The sequence below is a fragment of the Phyllobates terribilis genome, unplaced genomic scaffold, assembly GCF_046119375.1.
Source record: "Phyllobates terribilis strain yellow unplaced genomic scaffold, ASM4611937v1 Scaffold_10__3_contigs__length_209671492, whole genome shotgun sequence".
NCBI lineage: Eukaryota > Metazoa > Chordata > Amphibia > Anura > Dendrobatidae > Phyllobates > Phyllobates terribilis.
This window is the reverse complement of record NW_027362770.1, coordinates 35,633,522-35,652,318: the sequence shown is the minus strand read 5'-3', so window position 1 is coordinate 35,652,318 and position 18,797 is coordinate 35,633,522. Positions and strand designations below refer to the sequence as shown.

The 18,797-nt window shown below is 41.0% G+C and overlaps 1 protein-coding gene across 6 annotated transcripts in view; it reads right to left on the bottom strand.

Moving 5' to 3' along the window:
* GABRA1 (gamma-aminobutyric acid type A receptor subunit alpha1) overlaps nt 1–18,797 on the bottom strand; it is a 301,016-nt gene that overhangs the window by 147,105 nt on the left and 135,114 nt on the right. For all 6 annotated transcript variants that reach the window (XM_073649525.1, XM_073649526.1, XM_073649528.1 and 3 more), the window contains one exon: nt 11,441–11,661. In XM_073649525.1, coding sequence (XP_073505626.1) covers nt 11,441–11,661 — 221 coding nt within the window. The remainder of the gene's footprint in view (nt 1–11,440; nt 11,662–18,797) is intronic.

The following is an 18,797-nucleotide window of genomic DNA, read 5'->3' as shown; positions in this document are numbered from 1 at the left end:
GAATAATGTCTCCTGGATGGAAGTATTTTTATGAATATGCCTTTCTATTGAAGTATTTCAGTTTTCTAAAGAAAAGAAAAATCTGTAGTGCCCATAAATTAGGCAAACTACAAAAACCAATAATTCTGAAATGTCATATATGACAGTTTTCAAGGTTCTGTAGGAAGTTCAGTTGCAGGCAATTATAAAAATGATGACAAATAGACTTGTCATAAGCTCACAAAAAGCATAAGAGAATGTTCCCACTCCTCACTTAAGTATTACTCATACTTTCGTTCTGGATCCCACCTTCTATTATTTGTGACTAAGGCTGCTTTTATATAACTGTATTTTATTTTGAATGTTGCATTACTATCTGCAAGCTATTACAGTATGGGGAGGTAAAACTTAACATTTAATGTATTTACTTAGGTAAAAATAACCAAATGTTCTGAAAATCCATGACAATAATAGAAAAAAATTTAGATTTGAGAGTCCTCAGTGGTTGATACCTTTTAATGGCTAACTGAAAAGATGGTAACAAACTGCAAGCTTTCGAGACTACTCAGGTCTCTTCATCAGGCTAATATAACGCAAAATCTGAAGAGTCACATATTTATACACATTAGGACACAGAAATAATGCAATAGATGAGACAGGTCTATTGCATTATTTCTGTGTCCTAAAGTGTATAAATATGTGACTCTTCAGATTTTGTGGTATACTATGCCTGATGAAGAGACCTGAGTAGTCTCGAAAGCTTGCAGTTTGTTACCATCTTTTCAGTTAGCCATTAAAAGGTATCAACCACTGAGGATTCTAAAATTTTAATATTTTTCTATCTACTGGCTAATACAGTACAAAAATATATATATATATATATTTTTTCCTAGGACAATAATATAAATTTATAGTCTTAAAAAAATCCATGTCTGTGTAGTTTCTGCACTGCCCTTTCACTAGAAGTCTCTTATAAAGTTACAAATGATGTACAATAAACAGCATTCATCACCGAAAAAGGAACCCTGAGGAAGCTACAGTATTTCTTGAGGAAGCTACAGTAGATGGTTATACACTTGGGGACCCTCCTATACCAGCCTATAAAACACTTGCATTATGGATACTGGTTTTCCTTTTTCACGTTTATTCACCTGGTAAAAGATGAACATTTCTGGTATGTTCTGTGTGATACTTTTTAATTTTACCTTACGTTAGATGTTTCACATGAATTGGTCTATTTAGAGTTAGTTTCCTATATATTTAGCACATGTATTAACCATATTGGGGTTGTTGTCCTATTTATATTGCTGTTTCATCTAGTATTTTATGTATTAATATATAATTATGTATTAATACATGATATATTGGCTTCAACAAGGAGGAATAGTGCGCGAGCTGTTAATTGCTCTGCTTTCCATACTGATCCCAATAAAAACTACGGTTTATTACTATGGTTTTTTTTTGTTATCAAACACCATTTTTTTTTTTTTTAGTATGGGCTGTTTAGGTGGATGTCACCATTTTTTTTATTGGGGCAATGAGATTAATTTTACTTCAACATTATTATAACTGTCCTGTCAACATCACGCACTCTTTAGGTCTAACACTTTGTAATATGTGTAGAATATTTTTATAATACATTTTATTTAGAGGACAGAGATATGTTTTTCCCTTACAGATCTCCAAATACCTTGTTTCTCTTCACACAGTTGTAGAATTAAAAAAGTACCTGTACTTGCAGGTGACATTTCAGAATAAGTTGTGTCATGTGTGTGTACATTAGGAAAAACTGTATTTCTGGTCGGTGTATTTCTTGTAGCCTGAATTTTTTATCACTTTATTATTTTGTAGGCTCTATCTTCTTTTTTCAGCAGTCTCTGAGCTAGTAGGTGGAGACTAGTTGCAGTGATGTCTACCAGATAACGTTATCCAAAAATTGAAAAAGTGGCTTATTTAATACTAAAGTTCCACATCTATAATCGCCACATAGCAGTTGCTCCCACCAACTGACTATAGTCCATACAAAACAGAAAAGGGCACAAGTTGTTTTTCTTCATAAGTTATCCAAAAATATTTCATCCGGTATGTAAGTAATAGAAATAACTTTGCAGTACATTCACCACTGTGAACAAATCATCCAGAGAATCATCTCAAGCCTTGAGAAAAGGGGAGGTCCCCCGAATGGCCGCCGCAGGTGTGTTTCCCTCATCGTCGTTCAGTGTCTCTGCTCTCCTGCACAATCTATGGAAGTGAACAGGGCTCACCTACACCCAGGATCTGTCTGCAAGTCGGAAGCTTGCTCAAGCCCATCCAACTGTCTGGATGATTTGTTCACAGTAGTGAATAAACTGCAAAGTTGTTTCTAATACTTGTATATATATATTTAGCTTTGTATGGACCATATAAAGTTATCACAGGGAAGAAGAATTCATGTTCTCCTGTTTCTATGCAGCATACCCTTAGAAACAGCAACATGGCGGATGCTATATAGAGATACTGAGAAGCTTTGAATCCAGTGTTGGAATGAGCTAAAAAATTTAGGACAAAGCTTGAAACATAATATATCTTTCTGCCTCTCCTATTCTGCTACTCCCCCTCTCTTTTCAGATTATAATAGGCAGGTTTCAAGGGGTTGTCTGGTCTTAAGCAAAATGTTTTCAGTTAATTTATGTGACTGTAGACTTGTGGATCCTCACATCGCATGAAATGCATGCTGTGAGGATTCTCCGGTATGCCAATACAAAAGGAAAAAACATTTATCAGCTCCCTCGAAGTGTAATTTAGCCCTGGGATCTTTTAATCGAGGAAGGGATGCACGGAAGGAAAAGATCCTAGCTGGGGGATGAGTGAGGCACAAAAGCAATGGTAATCTCAAAAGAAAAATATTATAGTTAAATCTTCACATTTAATGAAAAACCATTAAAAAAATTTTGAAGGGGGATAGGAAAAAGGGGACATAAAAATTTGAGAAGATTTGACGCATTTCCAACCAGAATGGTTCTTACTCATATCCTGCTGGGTTGAAAGTTGCCCAACTTTTAAAATATGGGGAAGTGAAATACAAAGGAGTGGCATCAAATAGAATAAGTGGTAGGTCTTTCAACTTAGCAGTTAAAATAGTAAAGGAGGCTCGCACGGCATGCAGTCCAGTACTCAGAAGGAATTTCAACTTAGCAAGATATGAGTAAGAACCATGCTGGTTAGAAACGCGTCATCCTTTCTCTAATTTTATATGTCCCTTTTTCTTATCCCCCTTCAACATGTTTTAAATGGATTTTCATAAAATATGAATATTTAACCATAATATTTTTCCTTTGGGATTGGTGGATTTTTTCCATTGCTTTTAGGATTCTCTGGTACTGGCATCAGGAACACACGGTCAGGTGACCGCAAGAATGCAATATGCATACTCCAAGGTACAGTACAGACCAAAAGTTTGTACACACCTTCTCATTTAAAGATTTTTCTGTATTTTCATGACTTTGAAAATTGTACATTCACACTGAAGGCATCAAAACTATGAATTAACACATGTGGAATTATATACTTAACAAAAAAGTGTGAAACAACTGAAAATATGTCTTATATTCTATTATATGCTAGGTTCTTCAAAGTAGCCACCTTTTGCTTTGATGACTTCTTTGCACACTCTTGGCATTCTCTTGATGAGCTTCAAGAGGTAGTCACCGGAAATGGTCTTCCAACAATCTTGAATGAGTTCCCAGAGATGCTTAGCACTTGTTGGCCCTTTTGCCTTCACTCTGCGGTCCAGCTAACCACAAACCATCTCGATTGGGTTCAGGTCTGATGACTGTGGAGGCCAGGTCATCCGGCATAGCACCCCATCACTCTCCTTCTTGGTCAAATAGCCCTTACACAGCCTGGAGGTGTGTTTGGGGTCATTGTCCAGTTGAAAAATAAATGATGGTCCAACTAAACGCAAACCGGATGGAATAGCATGCCGCTGCAAGATGCTGTGGTAGCCATGCTGGTTCAGTATGCCTTCAATTTTGAATAAATCCCCAACAGTGTCACCAGCAAAGCACCCCCACACCATCACATCTCCTCCTCCATGCTACACGGTGGGAACCAGGCATGTAGAGTCCATCTGTTCACTTTTTCTGCGTCGCACAAAGACACGGTGGTTGGAAGAAAAGATCTCAAATTTGGACTTAAAAGACCAAAGCACAGATTTACAATGGTCAAATGTCCATTACTTGTGTTCCTTAGCCCAAACAAGTCTCTTCTGCTTGTTGCCTGTCCTTAGCAGTGGTTTCCTAGCAGCTATTTTACCATGAAGGCCTGCTGCACAAAGTCTCCTCTTAACAGTTGTAGAGACGTGTCTGCTGCTAGAACTCTGTGTGGCATTTACCTAGTCTCTAATCTGAGCTGCTGTTAACCTGCGACTTCTGAGGCTGGTGACTCGGATAAACTTATCCTCAGAAGCAGGGGTGACTCTTGGTCTTCATTTCCTGGGGTGGTCCTCCTGTGAGCCAGTTTCTTTGTAGCGCTGGATGGTTTTTGCAACTGCACTTGGGGACACTTTCAAAGTTTGCCCAATTTTTCGCACTGACTGACCTTCATTTCTTAAAGTAATGATGGCAACTCATTTTTCATTACTTAGCTGCTTTTTTCTTGCCATAATACAAATTCTAACAGTCTATTCAGTAGGACTATCAGCTGTATATCCACCAGACTTCTGCACAACACAACTGATGGTCCCAACCACATTTGTAAGGCAAGAAATCCCACTTATTAAACCTGACAGGGCACACCTGTGAAGTTAAAACCATTTCCAGTGACTACCTCTTTAAGCTCATCAAGAGAATGCCAAGAGAGTGCAAAGCAGTCATCAAAGCAAAAGGTGGCTACTTTGAAGAACCTAGAATATAAGACATATTTTCAGTTGTTTCACACTTTTTTGTTAAGTATATAATTCCACATGTGTTAATTCATAGTTTTGATGCCTTCAGTGTGAATGTACAATTTTTAAAGTCATGAAAATACAGAAAAATCTTTAAATGAGGTGTGTCAAAACTTTTGGTCTGTACTGTACATTCCAACTATATGGGGCCTATCTCGCTCAATGCAAGTGTATTGAGAGAGGCCAGGAACAATCTAATCGGAACATGGCAGGAAGTATGCATACCGCATACTTGCGGTCACATGACTGCCTGCTCTTGGCACCGGAGAATGAGTGACTGCAAATTTACTCAAGACTGGACAACCCCTTTAATCTAATACCTGGGAGAGCTAGCAATGTATATACCAGGAATGTTTAGAAAATCTAATTAATCAGGTCCAAGAAATGTTTTCTCAAAAATTTGATTTGCAGCAAATTAATTTGCTGTGAATCAGCAATACTGCTAAGCTTTTAATTGCCCAGAAAATGTGTGTAACAGTCTGAGACTGCAAACAGCTTTATAAATGTCAAAGTTCCCTCACATAATAAACAGAGAAACGGATGGTAACTGGTGGTAGCCAACAGCCAGTGTAACAATAAACAGCACTAATAGACTTTTTAGGCTTTTTTCATTTTAAAATGGTCCAAAAACGTTCCCTTTTGGAGAACGGAATAAGCAATTGCTTTTTAACAAAAGAGGGGTCAAAAATGGGAAGCCCGTGAAGCTGTGCCTGACATTGTATGAGCCCGCTCTCTGGCTGACGCAATCTTCAAAAATGTGCGAAATACAATGGCATTGCTCAGTGAAAAATGTTTACATTTTATCAACTTCCTATCAAATTGTAGAACTATATAAAGTATATTCATAAATAAATAGTAATAATATGTATGTCTCAATATTTGTATAGTATGTGTTTGGTTAGAAGAGAAATAAAAGTTTGTCAAATTATTATTATTATCACTATTATTATCATTACTATTACTATTTTAATTATTATTGAAAATAAGGAGTTATATTATATAGCAAATGTAAATAATCACTGAAAAATTAGGTTTGTGAAAAGTATGTGTAGAGGGTGTAGATTTTAAAAAATGACACTGTTACAATGTGAACTATTATTTCAAGAAAAATTGCAATATTGACTTGTTTGCACTCTTATTCATCAATCAACATTGTAGTCATTGTGTGTTTAGCCCTTTACTGATTTTGCTCTTTAGAGATTTAATAAAGGCAGTTTGAGCTTGGCTTTCTCTTGCGAAATCATGAGTTATAATAGTCATGTTACTGTACTCTACATAGTCATGCCCTTTGGGCAAGGAGGGATTTATGGAAAACCCTGATTAATTGATGCCACCTAGTAGGTTAATTGCTGGCAAACTATAATTTACCATATCATCAATTGGTTTGTCTTTTAAATATCCATTAAAATGCTGCCTAAAAAAATATAATGCACCATCCATCAGGTTGTGGCCAAGGAAAACATTTCAAGATGATGTATGTATAGCGTGGCATGCAGCTGGTAATACAACAGCTGGAATTTTCCATACATTTTCTTCTCTCAAGTGGCCTTAATATTTCATCTTGAACGTTATTCTCTACAGGGCATTTGTCTTTGCTGTAGGATTTTTTTTTCAGTGAAGAAAACAAATCATAAATGTCTTATAGACTAGGGCCGTGTTGCCCAACCAGATTCTGGGGGAACTCAGTGGTTCTTTGGAGCCTTATCGGGGGGTTTCCCAGAAGAAAGCAACTTCAAGAGCTGTCAAACATCAAACTCATTCTACCAATGCAAGAACCCCGTAAACTGCAACTGAGCTTCCTGACTTTATACTTAAAGCGTGAGTTAACTTGTCTAAATGCTTTTAAATGAGAAATGTCAATTTTTTGTGCAAATAGGTGTTTAGAGCATTAATGAATTGCACTGTCAAAAATGATTGACATTTATAAACACAGATTTTTTTTCTTCTAGATAAGTAAAGCTATAGTGTAACCAGATATTAAATCATAAGAGGTACTGTATCCATGTATGAGCTTTTCTCACATCTTTCTATGTTAACTAATGTAATGTGTATTCATTACACAGAAATACTTTGCAGTTGTATTTTTTAAAAGTGAATTATTTATTAAAAAATAAATATATATATATATATATATATATATAGTACAGACCAAAAGTTTGGACATACCTTCTCATTTAATGATTTTTCTATATTTTCATGACAATGAAAATTGTACATTCACACTGAAGGCATCAAAAATATGAATTAACACATGTGGAATTATATACTTAACAAAAAAGTGTGAAACAACTAAACATATGTCTGATATTCTATGTTCTTCAAAGTAGCCACCTTTTGCTTTCATGACTGCTTTGCACACTCTTGGCATTCTCTTGATGAGCTTCAAGAGGTAGTCACCGGAAATGGTTTTCACTTCACAGGTGTCCCCTTTCAGGTTTAATGAGTTGGATTTCTTGGCTTATAAATGGGGTTGAGACTATCAGTTGTGCTGTGCAGAAGTCTGGTGGATACACAGCTGATAGTCCTACTGAATAGACCGTTAGAATTTGTAATATGGCAAGAAAAAAGCAGCTCATTGAAGAAAAACGAGTGGCCATCATTACTTTAAGAAATGAAGGTCAGTCAGTCTGAAAAATTGGGCAAATTTTGAAAGTGTCCCCAAGTGCAGCTGCAAAAACCATCAAGCATTACAAAGAAACTGGCTCACATGAGGACCGCTCCAGGAAAGAAAGACCAAGAGTCGCCTCTGCTTCTGAGGATAAATTTATCCGAGTCACCAGCCTCAAAAATCGCAGGTTAACAGCAGCTCAGATTAGAGACCAGGTCAATGCCACACAGAGTTCTAGCAGCAGACACATCTATTCAAGAACTGTTAAGAGGAGACTTTGTGCAGCAGGCCTTCATGGTAAAATAGCTGATAGGAAACCACTGCTAAGGACAGGCAACAAGCAGAAGACACTTGTTTGGGCTAAAGAACACAAGAAATGGACATTAGACCAGTGGAAATCTGTGCTTTGGTCTGATGAGTACAAATTTGAGATCGTTGGTTCCAACCACCGTGTCTTTGTGCGACGCAGAAAAGGTGAACGGATGAACTCTACATGTCTGGTTCCCACCGTGAAGCATGGAGGAGGAGGTGTGATGGTGTGCGGTTGCTTTGCTGGTGACACTGTTTGGGATTTATTCAAAATTGAAGGCATACTGAACCAGCATGGCTACCATAGCATCTTGCAGCAGCATGCTATTCCATCCGGTTTGCGTTTAGTTGGACCATCATTTATTTTTCAACAGGACAATGACCCCAAACACACCTCCAGGCTGTGTAAGGGCTATTTGACCAAGAGGGAGAGTGATGGGGTGCTACGTCAGATGACCTGACCTCCACAGTCACCAGACCTGAACCCAGTCGAGATGGTTTGGGGTGAGCTGGACCGCAGAGTGAAGGCAAAAGGGCCAACAAGTGCTAAGCATCTCTGGGAACTCCTTCAAGATTGTTGGAAGACCATTACCGGTGACTACCTCTTGCTGATCAACAAGAGAATACCAAGAGTGTGCAAAGCAGTCATCAAAGCAGAAGGTGGCTACTTTGAAGAACCGAGAATATAAGACATATTTTCAGTTGTTTCACACTTTTTGTTAAGTATATAATTCCACATGTGTTATTTCATAGTTTTGATGCCTTCAGTGTGAATGTACAATTTTCATAGTCATGAAAATACAGAAAAATCTTTAAATGAGAAGGTGTATCCAAACTTTTGGTCTGTACTGTATATATAAAACCATCTCGATTGGGTTCAGGTCTAGTGACTGTGGTGGCCAGGTCATCTGGCGTAGCATCCCATCACTGTCCTTCTTGGTCAAATAGCCCTTACACAGCCTGGAGGTGTGTTTGGGGTCACTGTCCTGTTGAAAAATAAATGATGATCCAACTAAACGCAAACCGGATGGAATAGCATGCCACTGCAAGATGCTGTGGTAGCCATGCTGGTTCAGTATGCCTTCAATTTTGAATAAATCCCCAACAGTGTCACCACCAAAGCACCCCCACACCATCACACCTCCTCCTCCATGTTTCACGGTGGAAACCAGGCATGTAGAGTCCATCAGTTCACCTTTTCTGCGTCGCACAAAGACACGGTGGTTGGAACCAAAGATCTCAAATTGGGACTCATCAGACCAAAGCACAGATTCCCACTGGCTTAATGTCCATTCCTTGTGTTTTTTAGCCCAAACAAGTCTCTTCTGCTTGTTTCCTGTCCTTAGCAGTGGTTTCCTATCAGCTATTTTACCATGAAGGCCTGCTGCACAAAGTCTCCTCTTAACAGTTGTTGAAGAGATGTGTGTGCTGCTAGAACTCTGTGTGGCATTGACCTGGTCTCTAATCTGAGCTGCTGTTAACTTGCGATTTCTGAGGCGGGTGACTCAGATAAACTTATCCTCAGAAGCAGGGGTGACTCTTCTTCTTCCTTTCCTGGTGTGATCCTCATGTGAGCCAGTTTCTTTGTAGCGCTTGATGGTTTTTGTAACTGCACTTGGGGATACTTTCAAAGTTTGCCAAATTTTTCGGACTGACTGACCTTCATTTCTTAAAGTAATGATGGGCACTCGTTTTTCTTTACTTAGCTGCTTTTTTCTTGCCATAATACAAATTCTAACAGTCTATTCAGTAGGACTATCAGCTGTGTATCCACCAGACTTCTGCACAACACAACTGATGGTCCCAACCCCATTTATATGGCAAGAAATCCAACTTATTAAACCAGACAGGGCACACCTGTGAAGTGAAAACCATTTCCGGTGACTACCTCTTGAAGCTCATCAAGAGAATGCCAAGAGTGTGCAAAGCAGTCATCAAAGCAAAAGGTGGCTACTTTGAAGAACCTAGAATATAAGACATATTTTAAGTTGTTTCACACTTTTTGTTAAGTATATAATTCCACATGTGTTAATTCATAGTTTTGACGCCTTCAGTGTGAATGTACAATTTTCATAGTCATGAAAATACAGAAAAACCTTTAAATGAGAAGGTGTGTCCAAACTTTTGGTCTGTACTGTACATATATATATATAATGAGAACATTTATTTTCCTATTTAACCGCAACTGTGAGAAGTATGTAAAGGAATATTCAGTATGTGTTGAAGCAGCTCAGCCTTGCTCCTTTTCTCCTTCTCACAATCCTGTGAATGACTGTAAAAAAATTAACTACAGTCCAGGGATAATAAGCTAAACTTCTCAGCTAAACCCAAACTGTCAGACAGCTTCCAGCCAAAAATGGAAGAGAACAAGAGAAAAAGACTATTTAAAGAAACTATATTGCAACTGAGAAATTAATTCTAAAAATAAATTAATACTCTTGACCATATTGTTTGTCAGTCTGCAGGATGTCCTACTTGGTCTTGTAGCTTTCTTGTAGAAATTCGGCAGACATCACAAGCATAATTTCCAGCTGAACTTTTTCACCTCTAGCAGATGTGGGAATAAAGGAATCAGACAGTTGTCCAATCTTTTGTTCTCAGTGATATAAGCCACCTCCAGAGGAGTCTAGCTGAGATATACTCCATTCCTCCTACTGAGCGCAGACATATACTCAGAAGTAGCAAAGGAGCTAATAGCTATTTAATTCATTGACCAGCCTTAACAAAGGGGAGGCTTAACAATATTTGTTTCCTATTGCAGGCAAAGAAGGAAACAGTCTCATTTTGCAGCCCTCTGTCATGCAGAAAATAAGGCTGATTCAAATATAAAAAAAAAAATTCAGTACGTCTCATTTATTGTCATATAGTTTTAAAGGGAATTTTTCAGTGGGATAAAGACATATAAGTCATAGTAAGTTGAATAAAATGATATTTTGATATCTGCAATCAGATGTCTTATTCCAGAGAAATACACGTTTTTCTTAATATGTAAATGCACTGTTAAGATTTATGGGCGGGACATAGATCTTCCTGAGAGTCTGCCTCTAGAGCTAATTTTAACTGAAGGGGGAGTTACCAGTGTGAGACATATAATGACTGACAGTCTGCTCTCCTGATCTACATGTCTCACATTGGTAACACCTCCTTTCGTTTAAAATAAGCTTTGGAGGCAGATTCTCCGATATGTGTCCAACCCATAGATTTTATTGTGTATTTCTCTGCAATAAAATGTGGATTTCTCTGCAATAAGACATCACATCGCAGATATCAAGGTATCAGTGTATTCAGCTTCCTATGACCTACATGTCCATATATACGGCTTAGGAGGGTTGATCCTACTGACAGATTCACTTTAATGTTGGTCAATAGTGAGAATGTAGTGGGAAAATGCTGTGCTTTATTTATTGTGTTTTTTCACAGAGCAGGCAGAAAGTCCCGCAAGCTGACAAGCACTTTAGACAACTTCTCTTTTTCTATTCTCATTTATTCCATATTTCTTTGATTTAACAAATTTAAGTCTAGTAAAAAAAGCAATAACAAACTATGATAGCAAATTGACAAAAATAAATGTATGTATCTTAAAAAAAAAATATATATATATATATATATATATATATTACCTCATTGTATATAGCAGTGTTCCATCCTCTGTTATTCTTAATAGTTTGTTTGGCATTGTCATGTTGTGAGCCACAGACTTCTTTCCATTGTGAAAAAATGTATCTGGAGTCCATATTTTACTAGCCATTAAATTATTTAGGCGGAGAACAGTCATGGGTCCCTTGAATTTTAGTCTTTCATCTCTCCAACCTTGTCGAAAAAATACATCAATTGTATATTCCTGTATATGGACAAATAGAGAGAATAGAGATTGCAGGTAAAATGCCTCATTGTTCTCAATGCTTTATTATTGCTATTTACAATGCAGCTCCATCTGTCTGTAATGTACCACTCAATAAATGAAAAGATCATGTCTTTGAAATGTAAGCAGAGAAGAAAAATGGCAAGGGGGGAAATGTAATATCAATATTAAGATCGATGACCAACAAACACATGTGGCCACATGACACTGACCTCATTGTTCATGTACCATGCTGTACAGCTACAGTCTGTAAGTATGGAGGCTGCCTGCTCCCACCTGAATTTCTTAGTTAAACAAAACCATCAAACATCTGATTCTTACATAATGTTAACAAATGTAATAGGTTTGAGGTCTGATATTCATTCATTAGCCCATACAAGTCTCCTTATGCCAACCTGGCAGTTTGACCCACTATCAGAACCTCTTGACCTGCCAAATCAGTTCTTCTGCTTTGCACTGATGAGGGGAAAATATGGCAAAACGTGTCTGCAAATGCAGTTTCTGGTTTGGCTTCTTACTATAAGTCATGTTGCAAAGCCCTTTAACGAATTGCGCAAGAGTTCCTGTCCTCAATCTCTCTGAAGAGGCTTTTTGCATAATTATATTTCCAGAGGAGCATTGCATGGCCTATAAGTCACCTTACGCTGACTTGACATATTCCACAAGGGAAAACTTTACGACCTTAAAATCACTGTTACAGCCTCTCGCCAGCCAAACCTGTCCTCTTGCTTTGCACTGATCAGGAGCAAATACCCCTAAACATTTGTCTGCAAATGGAGTGTTTCGGTTTAGCTTCCTATACTAAATGCTGTGGCAAGCCCTTTAAAAGGGTTGATATTGTCTTTTAGAGGACTACTACCCTCGACAGGTAGCACCAATGTTCCTATCCTCTTTCTCTTTAAAGAGGCTATTTGCATATTTATGAGTCCATAAATATGCCTTAATATAAATTACAGAATGGGAATTAATACATTTCTTTAACTAATTATTTTTAGCTTAGGTGCTATTGAGGTGACAACCAGGATATTGCAGGTTGTAGGTTTTCTTGAAGAGATGAGTTTTCAGCTTGCATCTGAAAGTTTCAATCGTGAAGACAATCTGATGTGCTGAGGTAGTGAATTTCAGAGTATAGAGGGTGCTTCCGTGAAGTCTCGAAGATGGTTGTGTGAGGAACATACTGTTCCAAAGGCAATGGAAAGAAGGAGATCTTGCAAAGACCATAGAGTACATGTAGGTAGGTATCGGGTGATAAACTTGGAGATGTATGGAAGAGACAGATTATGAACATAAGTAATTTAAGCTGAATTTACTGAGTAGCTGTAAGACAGTGAAAGGATCAGAGAGGCAGAGAAACGATCAAGGGAAGGGTGGATTAATAAGGCAGCGGATCTCAGAACAGAGCCTTGAGGGTCATCATCAGAGAAAGAATGGGATACGGAATTAGTGTGGCGTAAATGCGCGGTAAGTGAGGTAGGACGATATCTAGGAAAGGGTAAAGTCAGTGATTCCAAGAGATAACAGAATTTGTAACTGGAGGGAGTGGTCAACTATGTCAAAGGCAGAGGCTAGGTCTACAAGGAGCACAGTGTATAGGTTTTGACAGTTAGCAGGCTGTTTGTAACTTTGGTTAGGGTTGTTTCAGCAGTGTGATGAGGACAGAAGCCAGAATGTAGTTGCTTGAAGAGTGTGTTGAATAAAAGGTTCGAGGAGAGTTTAAGGTAAATGTGTTGTTCAAGGAGTTTTAAAGCAAATAGAAGAAGTGATATGAGGATAATACCTGGATGTAAAGGGTGGGTCGAGAGATGGCTTCTTCAGAATGGGTGTGATGATTGCATGTTTGAAAGAGGAAGAAAATATAGCAGCAATTAATGATAAGTTAAAAAGATGAGTTAGGGCTAACATAAGCTTGGAACTGTTGAACTGCAAATTTAAGGAAATTTGGCTCAAAGTTTATCCTCCATAGATTGATCAGTTCATCTCTACAAATGACCACTGTGTGCGAGTGAACAGAATTGACAGTTGAGGAGTTAAACTGTGATTTTCCCCTATAAAAAAAATTATTTTAATTCCTTCAGTCTGGTGTAGTCTGGTGAGATAATGAGGATGGACCTTTGTAAAGTTGTGCTTAATGTGGACCAACACTGGACCACCTCCTTGATGTTATTGCATGCTAAGTTACACCATGTGATGTTATTCATTGTTTTACAGGTGCTACACCTGTTATGTGTATTTATTGTTCTCGGTCAGGTGTCTTTAAGGCTGTAGTACATGTGTAGCAGTAGTCACTCAAGTCAGCTGGGTCAAAGGTCACATATAGTGACAATGAACATTGTGCCACACACGCTCTGCCTTAGGTGAGACCAGGTTGTATATGGAGGCAGCTTAATGCTCCTTATTTTAAGTAATTTAAATACTAATACTGTAATTCAGTCAACTGGGCAAAGTGTCACAGCCAAAGTGCATATGTCCTGAGTTAGAAGCAATGAAATTTAACCATGTTTGGAGTTGGGCTACCCAATAGAAGGAAACTGAATGGGTAGTTTTCAGACAGCTACCTCCATCATGGACCAGATCTGAACTGTTGTTGATATTGGGCATGATGGAGTGAGTTCTCCATAAATAGCGGTTTCAGAAGATGTGGCAATTGGATATACTGTAAACCAATTTTGGTGCACAGTCTGTATAGAGGGTGTCTATAACACAAAACACCCAGGTTTAGGAAAGTGACCATAGTCAGTGATGGAGCCATCCTGCTCAGCTATGAAATATCCTGTTGTGAGCTACATTGTGAATTGTGCTATGAGACTACTCCTTTTATTGCTGTGATTGCCAAGCTCTGTACGTCAACTCATGTGTAACAGGCTCTAAACCTTTATTATATTGTGTTACCTATAAGCTCAGGGTCTCAATCCTGTGAGAAACTGCTAAGATTCTGCCATCATTAAGATACTATCTTCTGCTACCATAAAGATACTACATATCATGATTATTAATCCTACATAAACATGGAGTCAATAGTTAACTACATATATAACTCAAAAGTTTATTATGTTATACAGGAAAAAAAAGGCATAAAAATATACATAAAAATAAAAAGTCAAAAGGAAAGACTCTAGTATTTGTGGCTGGTGATCCACATACAAATAGCAGGGAAGGGCAGAGTAGATCCCATATGTAAACAGTTAATCACATAAAGTGCCAGTGCATGAACAATATTATAATTTCATAGCATAAAATGAATGTACATACTATAGATCTAACCAAGTGATCAAATCACTTAGTACATAATCCAAGTATGTCCATGAAGATTATTTTCCAAATCAAAGCACAAAAAGTGAAATAGTATTTGTAAAACTGTGCAAATGTCTGCAAATGCTATTCACAAATAAAGAGTCATCTCATACCCATGTCTCTGTGTGTGGTGACACTATTCAACCAACGATAGGTGACCCTTAACCCTGTATAATTTGACAGTCACTTAATAGCCTGTTTAAACAGGTGAATCAAAGTAGCAGATTTCATAGTGCACATGGCAGTGTGAGTCCTTCTCGTACAGGATAATGTGTGCAAAATATCATTCCACCCGATGAATGAGCGTTCTGCTCATTCATTTGGCGTTGGTACTTTTTTACACTGCAGGATAATCGTGAAATAAATATTTTTAGCATGCCTCGTTCATGATTATCTATCAGTGTGAATGCAGCTTAATATATGACAAGGTAACATATATATAAGGTTTCCCCTAAGGCTAGGGCTACACGGCGATACGTATCACATGACACTGAAATTGAGCGACATCGGAGGTAATGATTTCCTATGGTATCGTTGAGGCCTGCGACATACTGCAACTCAAAGTTGCAAATGTTTCCAAATGTGTTGGACATTCTGTAGCTGGTCGGAAATTGCAACACATTTCATTTGCCATAGACTACATGTTACATTTGACTTATGTGCTGTAATGCACACGCCCGGGCTGAGTGGCGTGTGCGTGTATATGTAGTGATTCCACTGGACTGTGCCGGAGAGTGAATGCCTGGAGGGGCGTAACTAAGTATCCACCCGATCTGACCAGGGTCGCACGATGGCATACGACGCCAGTGCACCAAGGAGGAACCGAGCAGAGGGACCAGGTGCTACTCCAGGACAGACCCCGGACACGGCTGTTGACCCACACAGGGGAATACAGGAACAGGCAGGTTAGGCTGGCACACAGACTGCTGGGTATAGGAAGACACGGCTGGTATGTAGACTGGCGGATACTGGTAAGCACGATTGGTATGCAGGCAGGGAGGTACTGGCAGGTACGACAGGTTGGAGCACCGAGTGGATAGGACCCAGTACAGACTGGGACTCAGGAACAGAACAGCAGATGCGGTGGACAAACACAGCAGAGTGAGGCCGCCCAGAGCGGCGAGCAAGAGCAGAACAAGACGAGACCGCCTGGAGCGGTGAGCGAGAGAAGAGCAGGACAAGGCCGCCAGGAGGGGTGAGCGAGAGAGGAGCAGCATGAGACTGCCGAAGCAGCGAGCAAAGGGTCAGAGCAGAGCGAGACTGCCGGAGCAGCGAGCAAAGGGTGAGAGCAGAGAGAGACTGCCAGGGCAGCGAGCAAAGGGTCAGAGCAGAGCGAGACTGCCGGAGCAGCGGGCAAAGGGTCAGAGTAGAGCGAGACTGCCAGAGCAGCGAGCAAAGGGTCAGAGCAGAGCGAGACTGCACGAGCAGCGAGCAAACGGTCAGAGCAGAGCGAGACTGCCGGAGCAGCGAGCAAAGGGTCAGAGCAGAGCGAGGGCAAGGCAGGAAACATAGACAGGACCTGGCACATCAGTGACTAGAAGCCAACTGACAGAACACAATGCTCAGGCAAGGATTCCAGGAAGGAGCTGGGTTAAATACCAGGTGACAGACAGCAATAGGCTGAGGACGCACAAGGGGTGTGCCTGCAGCAGCTACAAGAAGCAGGAAGTGATCGGTCGCCGCCCTTAAGCAGCAGAAACAGAGGCAAGCAGACAGCTTGGAGGGAAGCCAGGCTAGCAGACTGGACTGGAGATCAAGTGCGCACTCTTGCACTGTGGGAGATGGACCACTATACAAGGACGCCGCCAGGTATGTTACAGTACCCCTCCCCTTACGCCCCCTCTTCTTCAGGCCTGCCAGAATGTTCCGCAGGGAATTCGAGGGCCAATCCTTGACTTCAAGGAGATCACTTCCACTGTCCACAGGAAAAACTGGTCTCATCTGAGTAGCTAGGATGCTACCTCCTATCCAGCCATCCTCAGCAACAGACGAAACGGGTGGAGTACCAGGAACAGCACACAAGCAAGTCTCTCTCCACATATTTTCAGGTGGCACTCCAGAGGGTACAGAAGACAACTGGAAGTCCTCCGCCGGGTCGGAAGAGTGCAGAGACTCGGGGGTAACCTCAGCCTCGGAGTACACTAGGTCGGACTCACTGGGCGAAGCGGGCGAGGTATCAGGTACGGAGTATAGGAAAGTCTCTGTCCATTCACTACCAGGGAGCACCCCGAAGGGTTCTGGAGATACCTGGAGGTCCTCCGCCTGGTCGGAGGTTGTAGAGACGCGGGGGTAACCTCTGCTTCGGAGTACATTACTTCGGACTCACTGGATGAAGAGGGCGAGGTATCAGGTGCAGAGAATAGGAACGTCTCTGTCCATTAGCTACCAGGTAGCACCCCGAAGGGTTCAGGAGACAACTGGAGATCCTCCGCCTGTTCGGAGGGGTGTAGAGACTCGGGGGTAACCTCTGCTTTGGAGTACACTAGGTCGGACTCACTGGACGAAGCGGGCGAGGTATCAGGTGCAGAGTATAGGTAAGACTCTGTCCATTCTCTACCAAGTAGCACCCCGAAGGGTTCAGGAGACAACTGGAGGTCCTACGCCTGGTCGGAGGGGTGTAGAGACTCGAGGGTAACCTCTGCTTCGGAGTACACTAGGTCGGACTCACTGGATGAAGCGGGCGAGGTATCAGGTACCGGGTGTAGGGAAGTCTCTCTCCATTTGTCATCAAGGGGTATCCCGGGGGATTCAGGAGGCAACAGGGGGTCCTCTGCCAGGTTGTAGAGGTGCACGGACTCGGAGGTAATCACTGGTTTGGAGTACCCTTGGACAGGCTCACCGGTTAAAGTGGGTGAAGTGTCAGATACTAGGTGCAGGAAGTCCTCCTGTGTGGATTCTGGGTGGGCAGCAGTCTCTTCGGGCAGGAGAACTGTTGTGCTACCCACGCACATTACCCATCGGGGCTGCTCCGGGATACTGGGAAGTGAAGCTTCAGCAGGGACTTCAAGGTTGGGGTCAGGAGGTCTTTGGGAGGACAGACCCTGGCGTGACGGCTTGCCTCTACGCCTAGCACGTCTGGACTGCCTCTTGAGGTTGGGAGAAGTATTCGGGAGAGCGTAGTCATCTGGTGTGGATTCTGGGTGGGCAGTAGTCTCATCGGGCAAGAGGACTAGTGCGTTACCCACACACATTACCCATCGGGGCTGCTCCGGGATATTGGGAAGTGAAGCTTCAGCAGGAGCCTCCGGATTAGGGTCATCGAAGACCATTAGAAAGGCCACCAGGAAGGCCATTATGTCCAGGACGATATTATCCTGTGCATCCCATAGGGGGGTGATCCATTTCAAGGCATCACCCGCTAGGTAAGACATCATGAATCCCACCTTAGCCCGATCAGTGGGAAAACAAAGAGGGTAGAACTTGAAGTGTAGCATGCATTGCTCCACAAATGCACGACTCTGTCTTGGATCCCAAAAATACCGTGGCGGATCCGTTGGAACGGGTGCAGAAAGCTCCATCTGGACGGGTGCGTAATTCCCCTGGAACTCAGCTAGTAGCAAAAATAAATAAATTTCTTCTAGATGCACGTATTCGCTGGAAAACGTCTCAGACAGCGAAGGCCGTGGGGCTCAATGGGAACCATGGCCTGAGCATGCCTTAATGCACACGCCCGGGCTGAGTGGCGTGTGCGTGTATATGTAGTGATTCCACTGGACTGTGCCGGAGAGTGAATGCCTGGAGGGGCGTAACTAAGTATCCACCCGATCCGACCAGGGTCGCACGACAGCATACGACGCCAGTGCACCAAGGAGGAACCGAGCAGA